The sequence below is a fragment of the Tachysurus vachellii genome, chromosome 8, assembly GCF_030014155.1.
Source record: "Tachysurus vachellii isolate PV-2020 chromosome 8, HZAU_Pvac_v1, whole genome shotgun sequence".
Classification (NCBI taxonomy): domain Eukaryota; kingdom Metazoa; phylum Chordata; class Actinopteri; order Siluriformes; family Bagridae; genus Tachysurus; species Tachysurus vachellii.
In genome coordinates, this window is record NC_083467.1 from 1265001 (window position 1) to 1280881 (window position 15881).

At 42.2% G+C, this 15881-nt stretch overlaps 1 protein-coding gene across 4 annotated transcripts in view; it reads left to right on the top strand.

Moving 5' to 3' along the window:
• uggt2 (UDP-glucose glycoprotein glucosyltransferase 2) overlaps nucleotides 1-15836 on the top strand; it is a 38141-nt gene extending 22305 nt beyond the window's left edge. Inside the window, exons 26-40 of one of the 4 annotated variants that reach the window (XM_060875677.1) lie at nucleotides 110-212; nucleotides 605-684; nucleotides 1218-1407; nucleotides 1531-1689; nucleotides 2373-2458; nucleotides 3977-4061; nucleotides 4323-4405; nucleotides 6141-6242; nucleotides 6549-6633; nucleotides 8062-8244; nucleotides 8345-8505; nucleotides 8589-8703; nucleotides 8806-8922; nucleotides 14636-14792; nucleotides 14931-15836. In XM_060875677.1, coding sequence (XP_060731660.1) covers nucleotides 110-212; nucleotides 605-684; nucleotides 1218-1407; nucleotides 1531-1689; nucleotides 2373-2458; nucleotides 3977-4061; nucleotides 4323-4405; nucleotides 6141-6242; nucleotides 6549-6633; nucleotides 8062-8244; nucleotides 8345-8505; nucleotides 8589-8703; nucleotides 8806-8922; nucleotides 14636-14792; nucleotides 14931-14953 — 1729 coding nt within the window. In that variant the 3' untranslated portion in view covers nucleotides 14954-15836. Of the gene's footprint in view, nucleotides 1-109; nucleotides 213-604; nucleotides 685-1217; nucleotides 1408-1530; nucleotides 1690-2372; nucleotides 2459-3976; nucleotides 4062-4322; nucleotides 4406-4806; nucleotides 5241-6140; nucleotides 6243-6548; nucleotides 6634-8061; nucleotides 8245-8344; nucleotides 8506-8588; nucleotides 8704-8805; nucleotides 8923-14635; nucleotides 14793-14930 lie in introns of those variants that run through there. The other 3 variants (XM_060875680.1, XM_060875679.1, XM_060875678.1) reach the window with 3 other exon arrangements.
• The last annotated feature ends 45 nt before the right edge of the window (nucleotides 15837-15881 follow it).

Here is a 15881-nt window from a genome sequence, read left to right on the forward strand (position 1 = left end):
TTCTTTCCTTATTGATTCTAGACACGTTGAATCGAAAACTAGGTGCCAAAATTTCAGTTGCTTTGTTCGAATGAACAATATGCCTTGATTTTTTTCCCCATGCTTGTAGTGTTTTGCACCTTTCTCCACGGGAAGATGAGGTGTTTTTTGATGTGGTTGCGATTGTGGATCCGCTGACGAGGGAGGCTCAGAAGTTGGCCCCGTTATTGATTGTAAGTGCTGTTGTTAACTGTGTGTGTGTTGGGAGAGAATGTTGCCTCCTTCTGTGCAATGTGAGTACTGATCGTGTGTGTGTGTGTGTGTGCGCGTGTGTGCATGTGTGTGTGTGTGTGTGTGGCCGTGTGTGTGTGTTTGTTTGTGTGTGTGTGTATTTGTGTGCCTGTGTGTGTGTGTTTGTGCCTATGTGTGTGTGTATTTGTGTGTATGTGCGTGCCTGTGTGTGTGTGTATGTGCCTGTGTGTGTGTGTGCTTGTGTGTGTATTTGTGTGTATGTGCGTGCCTGTGTGTGTATGTGTGTGTGTGCATGTATGTGCATATGCTTGTGTGTGTGCGTGTATGTGCATATGCTTGTGTGTGTGTGTGTGTGTGCGCTCGCCCCCTGCAGGTGCTTGGTGAGGTGGTAAATGTGAAGGTTCAGTTATTCATGAACTGCAGAGCCAAGCTGTCAGAGATGCCCCTGAAGAGGTGAGAGACAGAACTGTATTCTCTTGTGTCCACACACACACACACACACACACACAAGCATATGCACATACACGCACGCACACACACACTTTTTAAGCCACAACTTCATTAAAATCATTTTGTTTCATTACGACTTAAAAATACAGAGCCTTCTTTAGGTAGGTCCTGTCAGTATAAAAACCTGACTGGTAATGACAGAGTGACTCAGCACTGATGCAATAATCAAGACCTGCATAATGAAGCCTGCAAAACAGATTTTATTTGGATTGTTATTGCTATATTGGCCTCATATGAACGTTCAGCCTTCTGATTTGTGATAACTCGTTACATTTGTCTGATCAAAAAACGTGTGATTTTATTATTTTCAAGTTAACGCCAGTCAGATCCAGTTTTTCACATTTAATTGCACATTTTATTTTGCTTAAACACAATATTATGTTCATCTGGACAGTATGTAGTGTTTTATATAGACTGTAAACTTGTGAACTCTGTCTGTATGATGATATAAAAACAATTCTCCATGTCTGTGGCAGCTTCTATCGTTTTGTTATGGAAGCTGATTTGGCTTTCTTCGGGAACGACACCCTGTCTCCAGGGCCGACGGCTCGCTTCACCGAGATCCCGGAGTCCCCGCTGCTTACGCTGAACATGATCACACCTGAGAGCTGGATGGTGGAAGCGGTCCAGAGCCCATATGACCTGGACAACATTCACCTACAAGAGGTACTCGTAAAAAAAAAAACGTCCGTGTTCCTTGTTAAACTTGGCAAAGCTTTTAGGTCATCGAGCGGTTTTGAAACTGATGTCCATGTGAACTTCTCTAGTCTGATGGTGTTGTGCTCTCAGGTCAGAGGTGTCGTAAAAGCAGAGTATGAACTGGAGTATCTGCTGCTGGAGGGTCATTGTTTCGACCTGTCCACAGGTCAGCCTCCACGTGGACTGCAGTTTACGCTCGGCATGAAGCAGAAGCCGCTCATGCACGACACCATCGTCATGGCCAACCTGGTAAGAACAAACGTAGGGATGCTAAAGGTTTGTGGGGTTGGATTGGTTTCCCAAATCAGACTGAATCAGTGCTTCATTTTACCTGTAAATTAGACTTGTATATGACAGAGAGAGAAGATCCTGCATTTTTTTCTTCATTTTTTTATGTATCTAAGACGGGGGGGCACGGTGGCTTAGTGGTTAGCACGTTCGCCTCACACCTCCAGGGTCGGGGGTTCGATTCCCGCCTCCTCCATGTGTGTGTGGAGTTTGCATGTTCTCCCCGTGCCTCGGGGGTTTCCTCCGGGTACTCCGGTTTCCTCCCCCGGTCCAAAGACATGCATGGTAGGTTGATTGGCATCTCTGGAAAATCGTCCGTAGTGTGTGATTGTGAGAGTGAATGAGAGTGTGTGTGTGTGCCCTGTGATGGGTTGGCACTCCGTCCAGGGTGTATCCTGCCTTGATGCCCGATGATGCCTGAGATAGGCACAGGCTCCCCGTGACCCGAGGTAGTTCGGATAAGCGGTAGAAGATGAATGAATGAATGAATGACTGTATCTAAGACATCAGCTTAATTTAATAACATATAATATTAAATGCCGAAAACCCTTCATTTGCTCTGATGTGTGAGGTAATGACACGCTTTCATGCATCTCTTATTAATTCGTATGTCTTCTTTATGCTCTCTCTAATGTGTCTCTCAGGGATACTTCCAGCTGAAGGCTAACCCTGGTGCCTGGATCCTGAGGTTGCGTAAAGGACGTTCTGAAGACATTTATCAGATCCAAGCGTGAGTAGAGTTTTATCTTGGAAGAAAGAATCCCATTATGTGGCTCTAAATGGAGGTTTATTCCTCTTAATGAATTATATAATGGCACCACGGAGGCTGTGTCTGTGATGGATGTTCACGGATACTGGGAACTAATGTGTGTACAAACACCTAAAACTACTGGAGTTCTGCTTCATCCGAAAGTGAATGTACGGCTTTTATATTAACGCCTGGCAATTTGTAGATGGAGGGTAAATTTAGGGCAGTTAGGGATTTTTTTCCTCTCCCTTTTGGCTTGAGGTGGTTCTTTGGAGGCTGAGCTGAGCTCTGAAATCACATCGAATCAAAGGAATTGTCCTTCTTTTCTGTAACAGTTTGAGACGGAGAAACACTTTTAGTGCATTCAGTCACTCTCTCACTCGTTCACTTACTCATTCACTCACTTACTCATTCACTCTCTCACTCGTTCACGTACTCATTCACTCACTTACTCATTCACTCACTCTCTCGTTCACTTACTCGTTCACTCACTCACTCATTCACTTATTTGTTCAATCGTTCACTCACTCACCCTTTCACTCACTCACGCGTTCACTCACTCACTGGTTCACTTACTCGTTCACTCACTCGTTCACTCACTTAATCGTTCACTCACTCACTCGTTCACTTACTCATTCACTTATTTGTTCACTCGCTCACTCACTTACTCGTTCACTCTCTCACTTGTTCACTCACTCACCTGTTCACTTACTTGTTCACTCTCTCACTCATTCACTCACTCGTTCGTTCATTCACACGTTCACTCACTTACTCGTTCACTCACTCATTCACTTTTTTGTTCACTTGTTCACTCTCTCACTTGTTCACTCACTCACCTGTTCACTCACTCATGTGTTCACTCACTTGTTCACTCACTCGTTCACTCTCTCAATCATTCACTCTCTCACTCGTTCACTCTCTCACTCCCTCACTCATTCACCCATTCGTTCACTCCCTCACTCACTCACTCGTTCACTCTCTCACTCATTCACTCGTTCTCTCACTCGTTCTCTCACTCGTTCACTCTCTCTCACTTCTCTAGTTTTGCCCTGTATCCACCAGACTAATGTTTAAATGAAAAATTAGTAACCCAATGTTTAGGACAGAATTAAGTCACAAAGTGGTTTGTTTGATCTGTTCATCTTATTAAACCTGTTAATAAAAATGTAATTACTGACCCAAACAATATGTATGTAGAGGTGCAGGGATGTAGTGACGACCGCAGAGCATCTTACGTTCATCTGATTTATTCAGCTGAACAGTTGTGGGTCTGTTAAGGGCCTTGTTCAAGGGCCCAGCAGTGACATCATAACCACTGAGCTGCTTAACCTCATTCACTTTCATGTCCTGGTGGAGAAATTGTTATGTGTTATGTGTGTGAAGTCGGCAAACGCACAAAAACAGTAACGTGACACTGCAGCATGATGTGATCACTTCTAATGTTTTACGCTAATAACACGTTTACTTGTTTGTTTGTTTGTCTTGATCCCGTTACGTTAGACACGATGGAACGGACTCACCTGCAGACGCTGGAGACGTTATAGTGATGCTCAACAGCTTTCACAGCAAGATCATCAAAGTCAGAGTGAGTGTTTGTGTATGATCTCGTGATCGTGTGTCAAGAGAAATACTGAATTATTCAGCACGAAAATCTGCGTGATTCAGTAAAACTGATTCAGATTCCTGCCATATTGCACTGACTGCCGTTTTTTTTTTATCTCGCTTCAAGTTTTTCCGCTTTGATAACGAAGAAATTAACCGTACAGTAATATTTATGTCTTTATGTCCATTCACATTAAAGCCTTTCGTAATGTTTCATAAGCGATCTGTTTACTTCTGAATGAAGGTTCAGAAAAAGCCGGACAAATTCAGTGAAGATCTTCTGAGTGAATCTACAGAAAGTACAGGCCTGTGGGACTCGATTACCAGGTACATCAAACCTAGAGTGTGTGTGTGTGTGTGTTGTGTGTGTGTGTTGTGTATTCATTCAGTGCAGTGCAGAGATTTATAGATACTCTAACTTGGACACACGAACGATGAAAGCTTATTAATGTCTTTATGGCTCTGTGCGCTGCTGCCTCGCTCACCCCCCCCCGGGAAAACGTCACAGTCACTGTTTCCTCTGTAATATCACGTGTGTATGTGCATGTGTGTATGTGCATTGACACTATGCTGTGTTAAGTGTTAATTTTGTAATCTGTCTCTTCACTGCTGTCTGTGTCAAGTGTGTGGAGTACTTTGGAGAAAAGGTAGGGAGCCAAAACTTTAAATCCGTAACATACCTCACACCGGCTCTCACAAATCGCCATTTGGGTTCATGTTTGTTACAGAGAGGAGATACAGAGAGGAGATACAGAGAGGAGATACAGAGAGGAGATACAGAGAGGAGATACAGAGAGGAGATCACAGAGAGGAGATCACAGAGAGGAGATCACAGAGAGGAGATACAGAGAGGAGATACAGAGAGGAGATACAGAGAGGAGATACAGAGAGGAGATCACAGAGAGGAGATTCAGAGAGGAGATCACAGACTAAACAGGACACAGTTATAGTTCAGGTTTCATCAGAAGACATGAAGCAAGATCTCCGGCACCTCATGTTTACCAACTAGAAAGTTTCAAGTTGCAACAGCCTCATCTTCCTTTTCTAAACGCTCCACTTATTCATCCACCATTTTACATCACCGTCACTTTCCGGTGCTTGGAAATATTGATCTGATTGATTTGCTTACTGTTTAATTTCTTTCATGTAAAATGTCTTTCATGCTAGCGTGGCCAAATGGTTAGAGAGTTTGACTCCTAACCCTAAGGTTGTGGGTTCGAGTCTCGGCCCGGCAATAACCACGACTGATGTGCCCTTGAGCAAGGCACCGAACCCCCCCAACTGCTCCCCGGGCGCCGCAGCATAAATGTCTGCCCACTGCTCCGGGTGTGTGTTCACGGTGTGTGTGTGTGTTCACTGCTGTGTGTGTGTGTGCACTTTGGATGGGTTAAATGCAGAGAACGAATTCTGAGTATGGGTCACCGTACTTTCATGACCTGAGAGGCAGAGGGTGGTTCTGAACCTGAGAGTGGTGTGAGTTTAGTCGCATCGGAACTCCTATGAATGTGAACACAACTGCACATGTTCAGGAAGTAAAGTAACCCACATGTGTGACGATTTTAGCCGACGATGATGTCGTTAGTTTCCACGACGCGCGTGTGGCAGTGGGAAGAGGTGAGGTTCTCTAAACCAAAATAATTCTACACGATCTTAGATGTTGAGGTCTTCCCTCTCTCATCACCAAGGTGTTTCCACACACAGAGCTGTCAATCTTTTGAATGTTTCTCACTAAGCATTCAGTAATATATGAGTTTTGATACACACGATGGTTCGGGGAGTTTTTTAATGCTCCACAGTTCAGAACGATCTCAAGCATCTTTGCTTTCCGGGCCAAGTGACTATTTAATGTGTAAAATCACAGAGCTTCTTCTACACAAGTGCACAATCACAGTTTATTTGTGCGTGCTGTATGGAACGGTTCCATGGCTCCATACAGTAGTCCACGCCGGCTCTAAACGTTACTCAGACGGAAATACACACAAAGCTTGTTGATTCTGATTAATTCTGTGATCGTATGTTCTTTACAGGACACGTCTGTTGTGTGGATTTGTCTGTTTTGCAGTTTAACAGGTGGCTCCAGTGCAGAAGAAGGAGATACAAAGAAGGAGGATGTGCTCAATATCTTTTCGGTGGCGTCTGGACATCTGTATGAGCGCTTTTTGAGGTAGTGAACACACACACACAGACACACACACACGAACACACACACACGAACACACACACACACAGAGACACACGGACACACACACACGGACACACACACACACACGGACAGACACACATGGACACACACACACGGACACACACACACACGGACACACACACACACGGACACACACACACGGACACACACACACGGACACACACAGACACGCACACACACACACACAGACACACACACACACACACACACACTGTTCTGCAGCTTTTATCTATCACCTTCTTACATCCTGTTCTTTTTGTTTTGCAGAATAATGATGCTGTCTGTCCTCCAACACACCAAAACTCCCGTCAAGTTTTGGTTCCTGAAAAACTACCTCTCTCCCTCGTTTAAGGTGAAAATCTCTGTGTGCCTCAAACATTCTGTCCGAAACAAGCTTCTGATCTGATAATTGCACAGGTCCAATCTCTGCATTGCACATAGATCAGAATGTCCTTATCCAGAGAGACTTACATTTTTAGCTCATTTTATACAGCTGAGCCATTAAGGGCCTTCCTCAGTGGCCCAGCAGTGGCAGCTTGGTGGACCTGGGATTTGAACTAGTGACCTTCTGATCCCTTTGCCACCTACCACCAGCTACAACAGTTGAAGACCATGTTAGCCTCAGATACTTGTTCTTGGCTCACAGGAGTGGAACCTGATCTTTAATTCTCAAGGTTCTTTGTTATGCATGTTGAGATGTTTTTCTTCTCACTCATCAAGAGTGATGATACGAGTTACGAAATCCTTCCTGATGGTTCTTTTCACACCATTTTAGACACATGTGTGAAAATCCCAGAAGATCATCAGTTTCTTTAATACTCAAACCAGCTCATCTGCTGTGAACATCCAAGCCACAGATTCATTCCCATTCTGACAATGAAGCCGTCATACGATGATGTTTTGCGTTGTGATGCACCACAGATGTTTTTAATAAAGTGGACAGTGAGCTTAAATCTCATGAAGTAAAACTGAATTAGTTTAAAAGGTTATTTGTGTTGGTTTGGTGTTTTATGATTAGTGAGAAAGCAAAAAGTTTCTGAGCAACAAATACAAACTGATTGAAGCTCCAGTTAAGGTTTTGACACCAAATCAGTAGTTGCATATGATGAATTATTTAATATTTAATTTAATATTTAATTTAATGTGAAGTGTGTTGCTAGGAGACAATAGTTGGTCCTCTGCCCATCAATGTAATCTGTGTGTGTGTGTTTGTGTGTATTGTGTGTGTTTGTGTTTTTGTGTGGTGTCTGTGGTGTTTGTGTGTGTGTGTTTTTGGGTTGTGTGTGTGTGTTTGTGTGTTTGGTTGTGTGTTTGTGTGTGTGTGTTTTTGTGTGGTGTGTGTGTTTGTGTGTGTATATGTGTGTGTGTGTTTGTGTGTTTTTGTGTGGTGTCTGTGGTGTTTGTGTGTGTGTGTGTTTTTGGGTTGTGTGTGTTTGTGTGTTTGGTTGTGTGTTTGTGTGTGTGTGTTTTTGTGTGGTGTGTGTGTTTGTGTGTGTATATGTGTTTGTGTGTGGTGTGTGTGTGTTTGTGTGTTTATGTGTGGTGTGTGTGTGTGTTTGTGTGTGTGTTTTTGTGTGGTGTGTGTGTGTGTGTGTGTTTTTGTGTGGTGTGTGTGTTTGTGTGTGTGTTTGTTTGTGGTGTGTGTTTGTGTGTGGTGTGTGTTTGTGTGTTTTTGTGTGGTGTGTGTGTTTGTGTGTGGTGTGTGTGTGTGTGTTTGTGTGTTTTTGTGTGGTGTGTGTGTTTGTGTGTGGTGTGTGTGTGTGTGTGTGTGTGTGTGTAGGAGTCCATTCCCCACATGGCTGAAGCTTATGGTTTCCAGTATGAACTGGTGCAGTATAAGTGGCCACGCTGGTTGCATCAGCAGACAGAGAAACAGCGCATCATCTGGGGCTACAAGATCCTTTTCCTGGATGTTCTTTTCCCTCTAGCAGTAGATAAGATCATCTTTGTGGACGCCGATCAGGTAAAAATCACTCTAAAGTCACTCACTCGCATAGATCTGCATGTGCCTTCTGCATCCTGTGCTGTTTGTCCATGAGGACTTACAGGATTCTTGTAATCAGATCGTCAGGTCCGATCTGAAAGAGCTGAGGGACTTGGACTTGGACGGAGCTCCGTACGGATACACGCCGTTCTGTGACAGCCGTCGTGAAATGGACGGTTACCGATTCTGGAAGACTGGTTACTGGGCGTCCCATCTGGGTCACAGGAAGTACCACATCAGGTTGAGTAGACGACTTCGTAGTGTGCTGGTTATAATTGTGCCACATCGTGTTGACCTGCTAATGTGTTTATGTCTCACTCCAGTGCACTGTACGTGGTGGACCTAAAGAAGTTCAGGAAGATCGCAGCAGGAGATCGTCTCCGAGGACAGTACCAAGCTTTAAGCCAAGATCCAAACAGCCTTTCCAATCTGGACCAGGTCTGAATATGAAATCTTAAGATCCACATCTTCATTCTAAACAGGTTTGAGGTTCCTTTCATTATTAAATCATCGGTGTCTGTGTCTGTCTTCTCCTGATAGGACCTCCCGAACAACATGATCCATCAAGTGGCCATTAAGTCGTTACCTCAAGACTGGCTGTGGTGTGAAACTTGGTGTGATGATGCCTCCAAGGTCAGCGCTAAGACGATCGACCTGGTATGTACCTCCGTCACAGACTTACTATTCCATCACTATGGATTCATCTCCAAAACTGTTATTACATTATTTGCATCTTAGTTGGTTTGGATAACATGCACTAATTACTCTTTAAAACAATCAAAAATGAAGAGATGTTCTCCTCCATGCTCTCCACCATGTTTTTCAACATCTTCTAATCCATTTTTTCCCCTCCATGTTCTCTTTGCTTTCCTCCAGGATTCTCCTCCAGGTTCTCCTCCATGCTCTCCTCCATGCTCTCCAACATGTTCTCCACCATGTTCTCCATCTTCTAATCCATGTTTTCCTCCATTTTTTCCCTCTATGTTCCCCTCCGTGTTTTTTTTTGCTTTCCTCCATGTTTACCTCCATGTTTTTCCTCCAGGTTTCTCCTTCATGTTCTCCTCCAGGTTCTCCTCCATGCTCTCCAACATGTTCTCCACCAGGTTCTCCAACATCTTCTAATCCATGTTTTCCTCCATTTTTTCCATCTATGTTCCCCTCTGTGTTCTCTTTGCTTTCCTCTATGTTGTTCCTCCAGGTTTCTCCTTCATGTTCTCCTCCAGGTTCTCCTACATGCTCTCCAACATGTTCTCCACCATGTTCTCCAACATCTTCTAATCCATTTTTTCCAACATTTTTTCTCTTCGTGTTCCCCTCCATGTTCTCTTTGCTTTCCTCCATGTTTACCTCCAGGTTTTCCTCTAGGTTTTCCTCCAGGTTCTCCGCCATGCAGCTAACATAAAAACTATTTATTCCAGATTCTGTCACTAAATCATCCTGAAGTTTAGGTCTGCAAGCTGCAAACTACATTACTTTTGTTTTTACTCCAGCATCTCTCTGTGCTTCTAAAGCTTCATTTCAGACCTGCAATTTACCTACAAACACTATAGAGGAAATGATATGACTAAGTCCATACTTGGATTCTTCTACACACTTGGATGTGATTTCCTCTCTGTTCTTAGTTTGAGAGCCATTTACTTTAGTGACTTGGATACACCACCGAAACTGTTGCACCGGAGCAGAGTGAAAAACGACAGCTAGCAGCTTTATTTCTCACTTTTTGTGTTGATATAATTACCGTGACAGAGAAGCAAGAACTTCAGTTTAGCACACTGCCAGTTTTAAAGTTTTAAAGTAAAGAAAAATAAATGCACAACTTTTTGTTCCATTTGTGTACATCAGCTCTCACAGTCCATTTTATTAGGAACACATTCCTGCAGTTTATTACTTAATGATGTTTACATCAAATATCAGAATGGGGGAAAAAGTCTGTGACTCACTGTGGTGTGGTTGTTATTAACTGCTGATCTATTGGGATATTTCACACACAACAGTGTCTAGAGTTCTTCTACAATGGTGTGAAAAACATTACAGTGATGCCTCGAGATACGAGTGCTCTGACACACGAATTTTTTGAGATACGAGCTGTGATTCGACCAAATTTTTGTCTTGATATACGAGCAAATTTTTGAGATACGAGCATCCGAGCCGCCGCCGCCGAAACAAAGATCCCCAACAACCACGTGTGCTCTGTTTCCCGCCTCAGCTTCACGCGTCTGACTCGGTTAAAGCCGCCTTTCCACTGCACACGACAAACGACGGCCGACAAACAGGAAGTCATTCGTTTCCTATGGAGAGTCACAAAAGCGCTGCGTGAGGTGACGACCATCTGAGGATCCGTAATTTTCGGATCCGTTAAAAAATTTTAACTTGTGCGACTACACCGCATCTGATATTCCGACCGGTCAGGTTTTTATTAAAACGACCGGCAGATGTTAGTGAGGAAAGAGTGACAAAAAAGCAAAAACAAGTGAAGAGAAAAGCGATGAAGAAAATTAAGCAAAATTAATGTAAAGAAAACAGAAATTAAGTTCAGTTAAGAGAATTTCAGTTCAGTCAGGACCACTTTATCAAAAGAGAATTAGATGATCTGCATACAGTTAGTGTTGGTGGTCTGGTTCTGTTCTGGGCAAGAATCCACGCGCCCGTCCGTGCGCATGCGTGGTCAGAGCGCGGAGAGCAGCGACTAGAAAATAGAATAAACCCCCCCATATAACAGAACTACTAATCATGCGTAGTATTAGATTTGCTCGCTTATGCGTTTTTGGAAAGTAATAAATGAATGAACAGATAAATAAATAATGAAATAATGAGAGAGAGAAAAATATGTGGAGATTTATGAAGTAAACTGGTACAACAAACACGGGTTCCGGCTCGGTGGAGTCGGGGTTGGAGGAGGGAGTTTAGATCGCAGAAGCAGTGAAGCGCTAGAGCAGCTTTATGAATGGGAATTTAAATGTTCGGTAATATGGAGGTCGTAACCGGATTGGTGCGCGTCGTGGACAGCTGATTAACAGCTGATGCACACTTGACGACGTGACCTGCCAGAACTAACGTGATGCTTGATTTAAGTTCGTTAATTTTAGTGAAGTTTAGGTAAGTTCCATTTAAGTGTAAAGTAGCATTAAGAGTGTACAGTAAAGTGTACAGTAGTGTGTACAGTAGTGTGTACAGTAGTGTGTACAGTAGTGTGTATAGTAGTGTGTATAGTAGAGTGTACAGTAGAGTGTACACTAGTGTGTACAGTAGAGTGTACAGTAGAGTGTACAGTAGTGTGTATAGTAGAGTGTACAGTAGTGTGTACACTAGAGTGTACAGTAGAGTGTACAGTAGAGTGTACAGTAGTGTGTACAATAGTGTGTACAGTAGAGTGTACAGTGGAGTGTACAGTAGTGTGTACAGTGGAGTGTACAGTAGAGTGTACACTAGTGTGTACAGTAGAGTGTACAGTAGAGTGTACAGTAGAGTGTACCGTAGCGTGTACAGTAGTGTGTACAGTAGAGTGTACAGTAGAGTGTACAGTAGTGTGTACACTAGAGTGTACAGTAGAGTGTACAGTAGTGTGTACACTAGAGTGTACAGTAGCGTGTACAGTAGTGTACAGTAGCGTGTACAGTAGAGTGTACAGTAGCGTGTACAGTAGCGTGTACAGTAGAGTGTACAGTAGCGAGTAAGTGAACGAAAGCGAATCTTCCGCGAAGTAAAACCAGTTTATTTTTTTTAACATTCTCTTTTATTACTGTATGTTTTTATACAATATTTGTCATTTATAAATACAGTACTGAACATTTATCATATTCAAAACACATAAACAAAACAACTGGAGTGGAATTTTGCGAGCTGGAACGGATTTCAATTCATTTAAACGGTGAGAATTGTTTTGAGATACGAGCAATTTGAGATTTGAGCAAAGTCACGGAATGAATTAAACTCGTATGTCGAGGCATCACTGTACACCATTTCAGCTTTAAAACCGAGCATCTCAGAAAGTACAACACAGCTCAGGTTCCAGTCCCTTCAGCCAAGAACTGGAATCTGAGGTTATCGTCGTTAGACTGGAAAAAGTTTTATCTTTTTTATTTCTAATCCATCCAGTTTGGGTGATTCATGTTTATGAGGCCGTCCTTAAAAATATTCTTGTTTGCCGTAACCCGACCGACTCTGTCAATTTAGGACCGACTCAAATTTTATAATTTTTTTTCTTTAAGTCCGACCGACTTACCGGTTATAAATTTGCGTTAAGACCGACCAATTTTTTTTTTTACTCTTCAAACAACTAATACAAAAGCAATAAAATAATATGAATTATATTTTAGTAAATATTGTAAATATATAAATTTCCCAGGCCTACATACAAACGAAGGCTACGTTCTTTCTTTTAAATAAACACCCGTGACGTCATCTATGTTTACACTATCGGTTAACGATGTCACACTACGGCCTGTGTGTTCGCTTCGTCTCGTCCTCTCATTCACTGTCAGAGTCGACGGTTCGCTCTTGGTAACGATGGCTGCGGCTGCAGTAAACTAAATGTTCGCGGTCACCGTTCAAACAAATCTGTTTGTGGTCTATATACAGTAGCCTGCGTCACAATGAGGTTTGCGATGATGAGCCCGAAGGCACGGGTTGAAGACCCAGTCAGTGACGTCACAATATGCTAATTTGTTTAATCACCATCACCAAAATTGTACTTTTTTTTTTTTTTTTTACTGTTACTGCAAACCAAAATATTTTTAAGGATGGTCTGAACCCAGTGGACTTGATCTACATATTCTACCTAAAGTCAGCAGACTAGTTACTAGTTTAATGCTGGTCACTTTTAAAAAAGATCATCAGCTCTTATAACACATCAGGATAATTCCTGCACGTACGCAGAGACTGGTTAATGTCTTCAATCTGATCAGGCAGGAAGGAGCTGAATTAATTAAGGGCCAGATATTCTCACTCCCACAATCTGAGCTACACACACACACACACACACACACACACACACACACAGACGAGAATAGCAGTTTCATTTACAACCCCACATCCCTAAACGCATGCTTTTATTAGAGCGCCGGAGTCTGGAGATTAGCTCTTATTTCCTGAGGCTTAGACCCATTTATTTTAGTCTAGATGTATTTTCATGACCATCATAATTTTATACATTTTTTAATAGAACATGGGTGAGAATGGGGGTATATTCATGACAAAATATAATGGGTGATGATATAGAGCATTTGATCATTGTACACTTTGTACGTTGTGCATATTAAATATACGCATTTAGTCTGAAAGGCTAAAAATCTTTTAAAAATAAAGATTTCTCCAATTTGTCATTGTTTTGCTCTGCTATGCTTTTATAACCCAAAGTATACTCTACAGTATCTCTACTACTTTATAGACCTTTATATAAAACTCAAGTAATGGAGAGAGTGGGAAAGAGGTAAAGAAGCGAGTGCAGGCAGGTTGGAGAAAGGTGTCAGGAGTTCTGTGTGATAGGAAAATATCAGCGAGAATCAAGGGGAAGGTGTACAGGACCGTGGTGAGACCGGCCATGCTGTACGGTTTAGAGACAGTGACACTGAAGAAGAGACAGGAGTCAGAGCTAGAGGTAGCCGAGCTGAAGATGTTGAGGTTCTCTTTGGGAGTGACGAGATTGGACAGGATTAGGAACGAGTACATCAGAGGGACAGGTCATGTTGGACGTTTGGGGGACAAAGTTAGGGAGGACAGATTAAGATGGTTTGGACATGTTCAGAGGAGGGAGAGTGAGTATATTGGTAGGAGAATGTTGGACATGGAGCTGCCAGGCAGGAGGCAAAGAGGAAGGCCAAAGAGGAGGTATATGGATGTAATTAATGAGGATATGAAGCTAGTGGGTGAAAGTGTTGAGGATGGAGAAGATAGGATAGGTGGAGAGAGATGATTCACTGTGGCGACCCCTGAAGGGAAAAGCCGAAAGAAGAAGATATAAAACTCTCCATGAAAAACACAGTATGAATGTAAATGTCCAGGGGCTTGAACCAGACCAGTGAGTCTGAAACCAGACCTGTGCTGTGTGCTGTGGGGTCCATGAACAATCGTACAGCAGTAAACAAGCCCAGAGATTTTTCAGTTGGCTTTGTATATTGTATAATTTATTATATAAACCTGTGTGTGTACCATAGCGTTTTATGCACAAATTTTTAACATGCTTATTGAACATGCACCGTTCACTTGGATTCAAATCACCCATTTAAATTTTTCACCAATTTGTCCACGTTACAAGTCACACTTTCAGCACATTCAGCCAAGCCATTAAACAAGGCTCCTTATGCCCTGTCTGAAGAGTAGTGCTTTTGATGTAGCGACTGATAAAGCAGGTTTTTGTGGCATGTCTCCGCAGTGCAATAATCCAAAGACCAAAGAGCCGAAGCTGAGTGCCGCCATGCGGATCGTGCCCGAGTGGTCCAGATACGACACCGAGATCAAGCAGCTCCTGAAACGGGTCAAGGATCAGAAAGAGAGCACAAAGTCCTCTGCTTCGACCACAGAGCGTACAAGTGAGACAGATCTGATGTTCCTTTTATGACCAAATTCTGGAACACGTTTGGCTGCTGACTGATATTCAAAATGTCTCTTATGCATCAGAATGATGATATTACAGAGATTTATAGAGTGGGATTCGTGTGTTTCTGCAGGCAACCGTCGAGATGAACTTTAGCACCTGTACAAAAGGACAGATGGACGTTTTCACCCGGAACCTTCAATAAGCCCACGGAGATATCTACAAGCTTGAAGCGGGACGTATTAAAAAGCTCCGGAAAAGGATGAAAAGGCATTTTTTAAAACATTTCAGTTTGATGTTTCTGAATTACTTTGGATGGGGTTTATATTTTAAAGGTACAGCACATGAAAGAGGATGTAATTTGTAACGGATATGAAGATGAAGCCACTTTTTCTTCTGGAATCAACATTGTGTGTGCAGTCAAAAAGTAATATACAAAATGATCCAACTGATAACCTTTTTTTGTGTTACATGTCTGTTCTGCTGCATATAATAATAATAATAATAATAATAACAGAAAGTATCATGAGAAGAAAGGGAGGTTTTGTCACCATCTTGTGGTCAGTATATAAAATTGCACTGTATTGCACACGTACATTCCTTTTAATAATTCCTCACGTCTGATTTTTAAAAATTATTATTATTATTATTATTATTATTAATTCATTCCACACTCAGAAATTACTTATGTTACAGAAGTTAAATGTTTACACGAAGGGCCGGGGCTTGAAAGTCGAGGGTTTTTTTTTGTATTATAAACTTTTGTTGTCCCTCACAATGATGAAATCAAAAATCTTTACAATATTGGGGTTAATTTATAAAATATGACTTTGTAAAATTTACCCGGACACATGCACAAAGTGTACAATTTATTTATGCACTACATGAACGATTCTTGTGCTTCTATTTGATTTGCAATCTCTTTAACCTGAAAAAAAAAGACGTGTTTGTGACACGTCACATTAACGCCGAGATGTTTTTGAAGCCTGGAAGTGGACGGACGTGAATCTTCTCAGGAATAAAATGTTTATTATTCGTCGGTTGTCTGCTGATGGAGTCATTTATTATAAAATGATTCTAGGCT